The 14,021-nt window shown below is 42.9% G+C and overlaps 1 protein-coding gene across 1 annotated transcript; it reads left to right on the forward strand.

Moving 5' to 3' along the window:
• The first annotated feature begins 469 nt into the window (after positions 1 to 469).
• On the forward strand, positions 470 to 11,257 carry klf5a (Kruppel like factor 5a). Its single transcript, XM_074646262.1, has 4 exons — positions 470 to 924; positions 1,882 to 3,025; positions 4,164 to 4,223; positions 8,390 to 11,257. Exons 1-4 carry the CDS (start codon positions 745 to 747, stop codon positions 8,566 to 8,568), a joined length of 1,563 nt encoding a protein of 520 aa, XP_074502363.1. The 5' UTR covers positions 470 to 744; the 3' UTR covers positions 8,569 to 11,257.
• The last annotated feature ends 2,764 nt before the right edge of the window (positions 11,258 to 14,021 follow it).

A 14,021-nucleotide genomic window follows, 5' to 3' on the forward strand; every position in this document is an offset into this window, starting at 1 on the left:
AAAGATAAAAAAATGTGTCATTAATTTGTAATTAATATTTAATTAATTTAAATAAATATTTAATCGATTGACAGTCCTAATATTTATATATTTTTGATATAAGATAAATACACAGGATTTTGGTTTTGAATGTTGAGGTTGTTTATTTAGTGTACTTGATGGGTTTGTCTGTAAGCTCATCTACTTAAAAGTTGGTTTACAGACTGTTGTAATTACAAACAGTGGATTGCATATATGAAAACAGCCTTTGAAAAAAGGGAAAAAATAAAGTATAAAAAAAGAAGATAAATACACAGGAGGGGAAAAAAATCACAAAAATATGTTGTTTAAAAAAAAAAAAATTGGTTTAGGTGAGTTTAACCTTTATCCTTAGTGGGTTGTGTGTATGTGGTCTGGCTGGTCCTGTGTTTCACTTTACGACACTGTTGTCAGTGCATGTAGATGGAGCAGTAGGGCGGTGGCCAGTGAATGAATGATCAAAGCCTCTTTAAAGGCTTGTGGGCGGTGCGTGTTTCTGTATTTACACTGAGCCGCTCCGCCCTGCAGGCAGCACATAGAAAACTGTCTGCGGGCCGGTGGAGGGATGAAACAAGTGGAAGGAGATGTAGCAAGACGGGCACGCATTAATAATAACTCCTCCACCACCACCAACACACACCTCGTCAACTCCTCTCTCTCTCTCCACCGCTCACTAGCGTCCTCCTCTTGGCATAGCGAGAATTAGCGGTGCAGCATCGGAGCTTCATGGCCGCGACTATGGCGCTGAGCGGCGGCGGTGGAGGCTCCGGCTGCAGCGGGCAGGAGGAGCACTTCTTCCCGCTGCAGAAGACGAGTCTGCCCGCTGGGTTCCCTCTGGAGGACTCGGCGCTGTTCGGCTTGGACTGCAAGATCACAGACAAGACTGGACACAACGACTACGCACAGGTTAGAAAAACAAACCTTATAGTGATGTATTGCATTGAATGGGCGTGGCAGATTGGTTGTAGATATATATATATATATATATATATATATTTATTTATTTTTTTTATACTGGCCTCCTAAATTTCCATCCATTTTGCATTATTTGTGCATATAATAAAGCTCGCAGGCTGCAACCAGCTGAGCCTGTAAACGCATTCACTGCATGTTTTCTGTGGCAGCCAGTTGCTCCACCAGTTGTTGGTTGGTTTCTCCCCCTCCTCCTCTCCCCATCATACCATGCTGACAACAACTGACTCCAGCTTCGGACAGAATTAAAGCTCCCAGCAACTCTGTTTCTCAGTTAAGCAAGAAACTTGTGCAGCAGCAGCAGCAGCAGCAGAGGAGAGAGCTGCTATATAACAACAGCTGGTAGGATCAGGAGCCCTAGAAATAGCAGCCCATCCCCAGACTGCTGCTGCTGCTGCTACTGCAGCGGACTAGTGAGGCTATGGGTGTTTCCCTTATTCCCTTTCATGTTGCTGTTTCATCCTCTGCTGTAGGGCTTCTCCAACTTTTATACCTTGCCTTCAGATTCACAGGACCACAAAGTTGTTCGTGCCAGTTTGATCAACCCTCCATAACTGCAGATGTGCAAAATATCCCTAATGTTTTTATACGAGAGAGGTTATTAGATCAGATTTCCGTGGCCTGATCCTCAACTGTTGTTGGCCTGACACAGCTGGCGGGTTTTTGAGTTCAGCCTTGCAGCCAGAGAGGGAATGTGGCAACTGCCTATTGATGACTACTTGATAAATGTTTTAGCGGTGACGGTCCTATCAAAACCTTTTGTCTTCTCGAAATAGCGCCTCAGAATAGTTTCACGGTGGCTCACGAGAAGTCAGAAGTCCAAAGCTGGATGCATTTCATTTCACCTCTAAAAGCTAACTTCTTGTTTGTGTTTTTTTTTTGTGTCAACAGGCAAAGTGTGAGATGGACAGGTATCTCTCCCCTCTTCCCCTTCCATCTCATGCGGACGGCCAGCAGAAGTCACAGAGAGACGGTGCATCTACGCTGGACCAGTTCTTCACTGGCGATCACAACGGGGCTCCCTACACCCTCAACATGAATCTTTATTTCCCCGACGCTGCCTACCTGAGGATGGGCTTGTGTCAGCAGGTGCGGCACCCTCAGCACCAGAACCACACGGGTCTCGCCCATATCAAAACAGAATCTGCCTCCCCGTGTTTCTCCCCCAACATACAGCTGCACTGCCCCAGCACGACGCCCACCGGTAGCTGCAGCACATCTGGGCACGGCCCCGGCAGTATTGCCATGGAAACCTCAGCCATAAACATGTCGTTAACAGGGTTACCGGACTTCACCAGTGTTTTCAACCAGTCGGGAGGCAGCCGCGACGGCGATCCGGTGCCGGAGGTGTTCATCAAACAGGAAATGTCACCGCAGTTCGAGCAGCACGCTCTCCACCACCATGACAACAGCGGCTCGCTGTTTCAGCTACTAAACTCCGGCTTGGACCATCACCATGGCAACGGTATGGAGGCTCAGCATCAGCAGCAGCAGCAGCATCATCATCATCATCATCAGCAGCAGATACAACACACTTCCACTTCCACACTCCACACGCCTTTCCACGGTTTGCCGGTAGCTTCTTCTGCATCCCAGCAAGAGCAGACTGCCAAGCCTGCCTACTGCGGCCTGGTTGGCGGGGCGTACACTCATCCTCATGCTCAGGCGCACCCCCATTTCCTCCAGCAGCAGGTGCCCTACTTGCCGCCCTCACCGCCGAGCTCAGAGCCCGGCAGCCCCGACAGGCAGAAGGAGCTGCTCCACACTATGTCCCCTCCTCCCTCATATGCAGCCACCATCGCCTCCAAGTTGGCAGGTAGCACCCCTGGACTCGGACCCGACCCGGGACCAGGCAGCCTAACCCTGCCCCTCGCTACAGGTCCCACGCCGGTCCCAGGCCAAGCCGCAGGCCTTCCCCAAGGGCCTGCGACAACCCCAGTCCCAACCCCAGCTCAGACCACCGTGCCTGCCCGCTACAACCGGCGGAACAACCCCGACTTGGAGAAACGACGGATCCACCACTGTGATTACCCAGGTTAGAACAATAACAATAGCATGCTGATTCTTGTCACAGTTGTGTACATGTGGGTTCATGTTTAGGTTAATATCTCACCCGCAAAGGTCTGCTTTACGGGAAGCCTGCTTTATTTTAACACACCCATGCATTTTTTAAAATGATATGTTGTGTGTAGGATGACTTTCCCAGGCTTATGAGTCACAATATGTACTATAGTCAAAGCAGAGCTCGCGCTGCACTGATATTAAAATATTTTGGCAAAGCAGAACATCAGTCACTACCTTTCAATTAAGCGTTTGGTTTATCACCTCAAACGGCTTGGGCACGCTCAGCCGTGAGTCCTCACGCATTGTTGTGGCTTCTTTAAACTGGTATGATTGTGTAATGAACCTGTGTGGGTGTGTTAATTAAATGTCTGTTCTCTTAAAGTAATTTGATCACACATAATTTGCATACACAACGATGCACACTTTAAATTGTTGGCTCTGATCGCTGTTGTACGATGTGCAGCTACTTGTAGGACATGTAATGTCAACTAGCCTGTGGCGGCGTGTAAAATAGGCTTAAGCGGAGCCTCCTGCAGCATGTCGCCACACGTCGGACTTCTATTCCATCATATCCACACACACTTCATCCAAGTGTATATTAGTCACGCTGCTGCAGCTGCTCACTGTCTAATGTTTGTGAAATTCAGTCATTTCCTTATTTAAAGTCTGAATGAATCTGAAGAATATCTCTCTAAATGTCATTCAAATGACCTAATGACCTTTTTGACATTGGAATTTACGTATTTTGTATAATATAATATGCAAAAGGTTTGGTAATCCTGAACTTAAAGTATCTTGAGTTTGATGTCAGACTAACATGTATATTGAGCAGTTTGAACAAAGTAGTATTCTGTGCGATTTTCTTGTAAACACGGCAAATTTAAACAGTGTTAATACCAAATACGACTGCTTTTAAACACAGTCATGTACTTTTTGAAAATCCGAAAACAAACATTTACTATATCTCTTTCCAAACAGCTTCTGCTTTTCATTAGTTCACATTTCTAGCATACCACAGCTCAGTTTATTGGGTAAGCACATATCTGACACGTGAATGATTTGGATTAAGCCTTCTGTTTGTGTTTATCTCCCTCTCTGTCTGTCGTCAGGCTGCAAGAAGGTCTACACCAAGTCGTCCCATCTGAAAGCCCACCTCAGGACTCACACGGGTAAGACATTCCTCCAATTATTGTCGCTTTTTTAAAACGAGGACTCGTCCCAAAAAAAAAAAAAAGAAATGACGCTGCCCACACGACTCGTATTTCGGTATCTGCGCTGGCACCATGTTGCTAGGCAGAGTGTTGTGTTCCTGGCATGTGTGTGTAAATGTATCCTACCCCATTCCCATCCTCTGCCCAATATACTATTCCATCAAAACAGGTGGAAGTGACACACTTCTGCCAGGGGATGACTCTCAGACTATGCGGTCAGCGCTAGACGCGTGGTGCCATCTCTCTTAGGATGCCTGTTCAGACATCGATGTTTAAATGCTTTAATACGTGCTTGTGTGGCTCGTTGGCCACTATAAATATATACAAGATCCGTCTGCACGGATACAAAAATATCTTAGATCGTCTTGTTCCTAATGCCACTTCAACCACCCAGAGCCTGTTTTGTTCTTGTCCTAAGAATGCATGCTCATGGGGGATTTCCTGTTGGGTCTCTAGATTATAGAGTACGATCTAGACCTGCTCTATATGAAAAGCATCTTGAGATAACATCTGTTATGATTTGATGCTTTATTAAAATAAATTGAATTGAGTCATGACTAGGGGTGTGTATTTTGGCACAAGAATCTGACGATACCATTCAATATATTGCGATCTTCACTCAGGCTTTAAAACTGAGCCTGGTACAACCTCTGAAAGATCGAATAGCGACCGGGCCCGACAGCAGGCCTTCACATTTTTAATAGATTAATTAAAAATCGATACAGTATCACAACACATAATATTGCGATACTCATTATTTCCTTACAACCCTAATCATGACTGTGTGTGCTTCAGGGTCCATTTTCCCTTTTTCTTTCCTTCCCTCTCCTCAACTTTCTTTCAATCTGTCTCCCTCTTTTACATTTAGATTTGCACTATTAGTTTTAGATGAGGAAAGTCAACAAACAAGCGCTTAGGTGTTGGGCCCCACCTCACTCCAGCTAACAAAACAAAGCTTCTGTTGATATCTACGCATTCCTCACTCATCTGGACACACACACACACACACACACACAAAACTCACTGTTACCACTTTTACGATCCAGAGTTTGTTCCATTTATGAATCCGAACTGCTTGTTCAGAACATCGTTGTGGGTGTGCGTGCCTCGCATTTCAGTTTTGGGAACATGACACGACAATTAGAACTGGCGTCATTCAAGCTGCAGGCTGATTGTGGTTATTGCAGTTATTATAGACCGCAAGATGAGGACACGACGCGTAAAGAGGGATGTAGCAGCAACTTCCTTATCCTCCGCTTTTGTCGGCCTCGCTTAGTTATTTTCTCCTCTCTTTTTTTCTCTCTCTTTCATTCATTTGATCATCCTCTTGTGTGCTTTGTGCCATCCTCCCACCTTCAACCCCCCCCCCCCCATTTCTATCTTTGTCTGTTACTCATTCTACTTCTCTCTTATTCAGCTGCTTGAATGCACACTTACTCATACACACACGCACACACACACACACACACACCTGTCAGTAATCTGTATGAGATGATTCCTAATGCGTTTGGGTCCCCGTGGGAGTTCCCACTCTAATCTCCATCAACATCCATTACCCTGATTGTTTGTGTGTCCGTCTGTGTGTGTGTGTGCGTGTATGTGTGTGTGTGTGTGTGTGTGTGTGTGTGTGTGTACTGAACACTCCTCCCAGTTCACATTTTTTTTTTTCTGTCTTTTCATTGCGTCTCCTCATTGTGTTCAGCTTCAGGTGTGTGTTTCTCAGTTTGATGACGATGTGGTTAATTTCGTAACAGGATTACTGTTGTTGTTTTAGCGTTTAGACGCTGCAGAGCTTGCTGTGCTTGTTTAATCGGAGTTGGTTCACCAAAATGACAAGAAAACAAAACATTTTCTTTTTTAACTTCTCGTTTAGGCTACATTTTATTTGTCCAGGTTTTGATTTTAGTCTGAATAAGTCAACAAATTGTCAACCATTTTTAGAAGTATTTTTTAACGAAACTCTTCGTAGCGAGGTCTGTGGACTATCCAGAGTTATGGGGACATTGTTTCTGTAAAGACACACTGTTGTTGAATTATTACTTGAGATTTGCAGGAGGATTACAAATAGTCGACATATTTCTCACTCTGTTTTTGATCATTAGAAACACGTCAATAGATGTTAAAAAACGAAGGAGGAAAAGAAAAAAAAAACTTCCAACCAGACAGCCCAGTTTCCATTAGATTCCATTATAATTGCTCTTGCAGCACTGTGGCTCCCTTTCAAGGTGCTCTTTGATCAATTACACGAAGAGGCAAACACGTTTTTAACTTCAATGTTATCTCACCTGACATTTAAAATGCAAATACCAAAAGGGACCAAAGAATGAAGAAGGAAATAGGCGAATTACTCATCAAGAATCAAGTTCTTTACCAACTGGTCATATTTCTTAAGCATCCATTGTTCCCAGACAGAGCTAAATTGGCCTTTGTTACGGAAGACATTTTGGCTTGCCATAGCAGGTAAAGCACAGGTGTAAATAATAACAATAACAATGACTGAATTCCATTGAGCTGCTTTGATTTCAGGTTCCTGGTATGGTGCGTGCTGACTCACTGTCGCTCTCACTGGAACACTTGAATAGAACAGAGCCACCATTACTAGGAACTAGGGCTGTCAATCGATTCAAATATTTAATCGCATGATTGTCAATAGTTAATTGCAATTAATCACAAATGAATTTGACATTAACATTTTTTTTATCTGTTCAAAATGTACCTTAAAGGAAGATTTGTTAAGTATTTAACAGAGAACATCAACATGGGAGTGGCAAATATGCTTGCTTTATGCAAATGAATGTATAAATGTATTATTACTGCATTTATCATAAAACATATGCTCAGATCATAACACGGCAAACTCAAGCTTAACAGGCAACAACAGCTGTCAGTGTGTCAGTGTGCTGACTTGACTATGACTTGCCCCAAACTGCATGTGATTATCATAAAGTGGGCATGTCTGTAAAGGGGAGACTCGTGGGTACCCATAGAACCCATTTTCATTCACATATCTGGAGGTCAGAGGTCAAGGGACCCCTTTGAAAATGGCCACGACAGTTTTTCCTCACCAAGATTTAACGCAAGTTTGAAGCGTTTTTAAGCCTCCTTTGTGACAAGTTAGTATGACATGGTTGGTACCTATGGATTTATTAGGTTTTCTAGCTTCATAGGATGCATCTTCACACTAGCTTTAAAACTGAGCCTGCTACAACCTTAAAATCCAAATGTCAAAATGTGTGCTGTGAGAAGGGCCCATACATAGAGCTGGTAGCAATGTGCAAGTTACATATTTGTGTTTCCTGTACAGTCTTGTCTTTGGGGTTTAAAGTACTCAATGAGTACATTACACACTAAAAATGTCAATTATAGTGTCGTAAAAATGTCAGGAAAAGTCTCAGGAAAAAAAGTCAAAGTACAGTATGCCATAAATAGATCATAAAATGTCATAGTATAGTATGTCATAAAAATGCCAGAACAAAAATATCTTTTAATGTCACAAAAATAAATTCCATTCACATCTGTTGTATTTGGGTGGTGGCAGAAATGTCAGAGGCAGATATCTCAAAACCTGGACCAATAAAACCAAAATGATCTGCATGGATAGATACCACTGGGTGAACAAATCCTTTACGCGCACCTTTGGGCCACTGGACCTGGGTTGGTAGTTGTGCTTTAGAGGGTTCAGGGTCAAGTCGCAGGCCTGGGGCTGAAAGAGACAGGTCATACAAGTTTTCAAAAAGCGTCTGAAGCTGAACATTATTGGAATGACAGAGTGACAGCAGAGAGACAGACTGCATCCGTCAAAGAGAAATGCAGAGGTTAAGGCAGACAATGCAGACGAGTAGACCGTGGGAAACTTGTGCAGCGTTAGTGCTTGATGAATGCCTGTGGCAGCGCTATGACTGTATACGCTGTTAGACAACTGGACTTTTCAGTAAAGCCTGTTCCCCCAGTTCCTCCACCCAACTGTATGAATCATGTAATTCAGGGAATTAACGTCTGTTTTGTCATCACTTCTTACAATCGCACATTGACACATCTCGGCCTCAGTGCTGCTGTTTGCTCAGTTTTTTTTCAGAAAAAAGCTGCACTCACTCATGCTTTCTCTCTTTTCTCCCGTCCTGCAGGTGAGAAGCCGTACAGGTGCACGTGGGACAGCTGCGACTGGCGCTTCGCTCGTTCGGATGAGCTGACGCGTCATTTCCGGAAGCACACGGGCGCCAAGCCCTTCCAGTGCGCCGTCTGCTCGCGCTCCTTCTCCCGATCCGACCACCTCGCCCTGCACATGAAGAGACACCAGAACTAGCAGCGTTTACACACACACACACACACACACACACACACACTACAAAAACACAAGCACTATCTTGAAACACACACTCCCATCTCCCACAAGTTACAAGCTGCCTGATGACACCACAGCTGCTCCTGGTGCTGCTATCCTGTGCTGAAAACGGTACGATAGCCTAACAAACATGTTGTTTTCTTAACCCAGAGTGGGACGATTCCGAGGTTGTAAAGCAGAAAGATAACGGCCAGATGAAGTTCCTGGTCCCTTAAAACTTCCAGATATACTTGGTATAGGTTTCTTTGGATGAATGCAAAGAAGAAAGAATTGTAACAAAAAGAAAACGGTAGCTCCAAAATGTGTCTCCAGTCCAATTGGACACTTTTGTGTGACTGGAATGAAAGCACTTACCACTCAAAACTTGTACATCTTTTGTCTCTGTCCTGACATAGAACTGGCTTCATATTTGTCTTTTCATAAAGGAGAAGCTTTTGTTTGCAAAACTAGTCAAGCCAAATCTTTGTTTACTCTGTGGTTTGTTAGTTTGTTCATATAACTGGAATATCCAGGTGTTTTTTTTTTTTTTTTTTTTTAACCAAATCCTTTGGTTTGCACTAGAATTGCTAATCTAAGCCTTTTTTGGCCCATGCATCTCATTCACCACTGGAACGATCATTATCACTACTGGATTGAATCTCCACACAAATCATTGCTGTTCAGATATTAAAAATTGAAGGCATTTATACTCTGGAGAGAGGGAAGATAGTGCAGGAAAAAAAGACGAGGGAGGGGTGGAGATGAAGACATAGGAAGATTTTTTGTTTTTCGAGAGAGGAGATCTGAGGACGACTGAGAAACAGAGGAAGGTGGATGGTTGCTAAAGAGCAGCAATTAGGTGATGAATTATTCATGTTGTCTTTCGGTGGATTTCCAACCAGAGAAATGTAAGCAGAACCTGTAGACGTATCCCAGAATTCACTCAGTTCAAACAGAATTGACTGTATTTGATGCACAAGCTTGAATTAAGCGTCTTCAAAATACAATTACTGTATCTCATCCAGCCTTTTTTTTTTTTTTTTTTACTTCTTTAAAATGTTTTAACCAAAGTATCATCGTCATCACAGACACCTTATTAAGTGCCTCCTTCTCTGATTTATGTGTTTTTGTTCAGTGGTAGCAGAGCTGTGATCAACATAGACAGTACTTTTAAACACATGTGGTGCTGTTTTTATTTCTTAATCTATTGAAATCTCTAGAAAAAAAGTGAATTTCTTTTTTTAAATTACAAAGTTTACCCATCATTCATTGTGATTTAACAGGCCAGGCCACTTTAGGGACATCCTGACATTATGTGGAAATTTTTAGTTTTTTTTATTAAAATGACAGTCAGTCCTCTCTCTGAGGGTTTTCACTCTCTGACTCTGTACACACTAACTTGCAATTTGGCTCTATCAGTCAATCGAACATGGATATGTGTTTTGTTAAAGGACAAGTTCACATTTTTTCTTAAAACAACATGCCCATATGTGTATTGCGAGAGTTATTGACTGCTGCAAGTGTTCCTCAAGCGATGCATTGTGAAGTTCAGCTGAAGATAATGTGAGGTTTCATCATCTTTCAAAGTTATTAGTGCAAAATTCACTCTATGCCAGCGATTAGCCATGTTTCCATAAACATATTTTTATGCACATTTGAAATATCACATTAGAAAAGCTGTATGGGAACGGCAAAGTTCGATCAAACTTCCTTGATTGCGCAAAAACGTTTTAACGCTCACTTGAGAAAGAGTTGACGGACAGAATGGGATATGGAAACATTTTTGGCAAATGAAGTCTGACGTAGCGAACATTTAACCCACACGACTGATCACCCTGAATTGAATCGGATCAAAATCATATCGTGGCAGACTTTGTGATATCAGCAAATATCGTATTGTTGTCCAAAGAATCGATAATGTATTGTATCGTTATGAAACTTACACCCCTACTAAAAAGAAAGTAACATTGGAGTTTATTATCAGCGTATAGTAACTTTGGTTGAAGTCATTCTGTCCCCCATCACTTGCATTAAAAACGCTCTAGGAACGGATCTCGTCACAGTCGGTGGGGACAATAGGAACAATTGCCTCAATCCAAAACTCTTTTAATGTACATATGGACACGAGAGTAGCGTTTTAAGACAGACTTGAAAAAATGTGAACCTGTCCTTTAATATACCCTTGAATGTCCATTTTGATGGTGTGATTTAGTCTGCGCCTATAACTGTATTTGTTCATTCACTGCAGGTAGCATAAAGATAATATAGCACTGTAATGTATCATGGTAAATCTGACTATTTATTTGATTGTGTAGAAGTGGGGGTTGTATCAGATCAACCGTCTTTCTCCCCAGCAAAAATGCCTTAATGTAAATATATGCACTGTAAATAACTATTGATTTTTTTGTTTGTTTTCCTCTTTTGTTATTGTTTTGTAAACAAAAGGGCAAAAAAAGAGAAAAATGCCCTGCATCCAAAAATATTTGAGCCTTTTTTTCTTTGGTTTTGTTCTCTTGTCAAAGATATTTTGATGCCATTGTTTTATATATTGTCCTTCCAACAACTTATTTTGTAGATTTGTTTTCTTCCTAGTTAAACGTTCCAAAGACAAAAGTTGTTTTTTTCTTCAACTGAGTGAAACCGATCCTAATAAAGTCAACTGACACTTTTACAGATGTGCTGAAGTTAATGGGGAAATTTCTTTTGTTACCTGCTAACAGCGACTGAATTCCAGCTATTATGTGCGATCAAACTTTGTGGTGCATTTGTTCATGAGTTTCGTATTAAAGCAGTTTTTTGAAGAGTAAGCCATGCTGTGCAAATAGAGAGTGTGGTGCCTGTGGTACATTAAAACAAGCCTCGCCAAGGCCTAAATGAAACGAATGAGACATAACCACACTTTAATCTCTTAAAATCTAAACATGGTCTCTGTGGAAGTGCTGATCCTCTGTGTCTGGGGTTTTCCGCGGAGATCCGACATGCTTAAACGTTTCAATAAACGGAGATAAGAAGGGGAAGATGTGGAGGAGAGGCCGTTCTCGTCCGGGACCTGCGAGTAACCTGCAGCACCCTTGCTGATCAACAAACAATAGTCCTTTGATGTCCCAGCAAGAGACAATGGACAAGAAAATAAATTTGACCAGCACTCAGGGACCGGAGGGGAATCCCACAGCATAGAAATGGACGTACAAACACGTGCACACACACACACACACACACACACACACACACACACACACACACACCATATGTTCTTGATTTAAGTCATAAATGTGACCCAGGGTCTCTGCTGTAATCTACCTCAGATGTCAGAGAAGAGGGAGGTGGAGGGGAGAGAGTGAAAGAAGTGAAATGCAGAACAATCTAAACAAAAGAATCTCTGGGGGGACCCAATCAACCACTTCCGTCCTCCTACATCTCCTCTCGTTCTCCTCCTCCGCCCTTCTGATTTAATTTCATTTTCTCTCTCTCTTTGTCTTTCCACGCACCGTATCCCCCTCTCCTCCCCGGTGGAAAGTATTGTATGAAAGTCCAGGGGCGCAGCTCCACGGGTCAGAGTGGAGACCGTTCTCATAACCTGCTCCGCTCCTCATCTTTCCCCACCCCCCTTTTTTTTTAATCACACACCTCGTCTCCCTTTAGTCCTCTCTGCTCCATCTTCCCCTCCACCTAAAACTCAAGAGGGGGAATTTTCTTCCTTCTTTGCCAAGTCTTCTGAATTATACAGAATATATGAAAATGTCAACTTGCAGTTGAATTTCTGAGTGTGAGGATATTAAAAAGTTAGCATGAATATTTCACACGCACACAAACACACACACACACACACACACACACACACACACACACACACACACACACACACACACAGTGGTGACGAGTGAGTGGGAGCTACCGGTTCATGTTTTGGATCAACTAAATTAATGTCACACATCTGGAAGAAGGCTCCTGCCTGCTCCACCCTCTGCTGTGCTGCGTTGGTGTGATTCCCAGTTTCCCTTCGTGTGTGTGCGTGTATTTGTGTGTGTGTGTGTATGTAGGTATAATGTTTCCAGTGCTCCTCTCTTGGAACGGACCACCCACTCAGAAGACCAATAGAAGGACTACGGGGAGCCCGGATAGACACAGACACATACATACACACACACACACACACACACACACACACACACACATGCAACTCCCTCCAAAGTCAACCATTCCCAATATTCTCAGAATAGAACATGTTGTTATCAGAGATTGAAGAGATACCAGAACAGCTGACAAGCTATCAAGAAGTAAAAAACAAAAAAGATAATATCGGAAAAATCGAGGAGGGTTACATTCCAAGACGCTAAGTTCATTTTCAAAAAATGTAGCTTCAGGTCAACTCAGTAGTTAGAAATGTTAAAGGTTTGGAATCAAATATCAGTTTCTCATCGTGGCTGCTGATACAAACCATAGACTGTATATAAGAAGTGGACGTAGTCACCGTGACGTCACCCATTGGTTTGTGGACTGCCGTTTTGAAGCCTCAAGTTCAACATTTTTACCGTTGTCATCTTGGTTTCTGGATGTAGCCTTCTTGGTTTTTGCAACCAGAAGTGACACAAGAGGGTGGAGATAAGTTCAACTGAATGCTGAATGAAACAGGCGACCAAAATGTTACAATTCACTTTCATGAACTGAAAACACACTGTGAAAGGGTTAAAGTTCTACGACGAAAACTCAGACAACTCCCAGATCGGACAACGCCGTGGTAGCAACCTGTCAATCACTAGGTAGCCACGCCCTAAAGCATACCCTTGACTCTAAATGGGACCATAATTTACTAAGTGAACATCATGCTGTATTGAAGAAGACTTGAAACTTGCGATTGAGACCATAAACTCATGTTTACAATGTTTACTGAGGTAATAAATCAAGTGAGAAGTAGGGTCATTTTCTCATAGACTTCTATACAATCAGACTTCTATTTGCAACCAGAGGAGTCGCCCCCTGCTGGCTATTAGAAAGAATGCAAGTTTAAGGCACTTCTGCATTGGCTTCACTTCTCAGACCTGGAGGTTGCCCACTATAGGGACTATAGCGGTTCTCTATAGGGGACTGCAACTTTAAGTTCTCCATAGAGAACCGCTATTCACTGCTGGAGGTTCACCCTGAGCACCATCTGAACCAGACGCTGGAGGCTCAGCAGGTTTCTCCACTATTCGCAGGGTTGGTGGGTCGATCTCTGGCTCCTCCTGCCCACGTGTCGAGGAACCCTTGAGCAAAACACTGAACCCCATGATGGTTAGGCCAGCGTCTTGCATGGCAGCTTGCTGCCATCTGTGTGTGTGTGTGTGTGTGTGTGTGTGTGTGTGTGTGAATGGGTGAACAAGAAGTAAAGCACTTTGGATAAAAGCACTACATAAATGCAGCATTTCACTCAGCTCAACATTAGCCTCAGCTAAAGA

Source organism: Sebastes fasciatus, chromosome 9, assembly GCF_043250625.1.
Source record: "Sebastes fasciatus isolate fSebFas1 chromosome 9, fSebFas1.pri, whole genome shotgun sequence".
Taxonomy (NCBI): Eukaryota; Metazoa; Chordata; class Actinopteri; order Perciformes; family Sebastidae; genus Sebastes; species Sebastes fasciatus.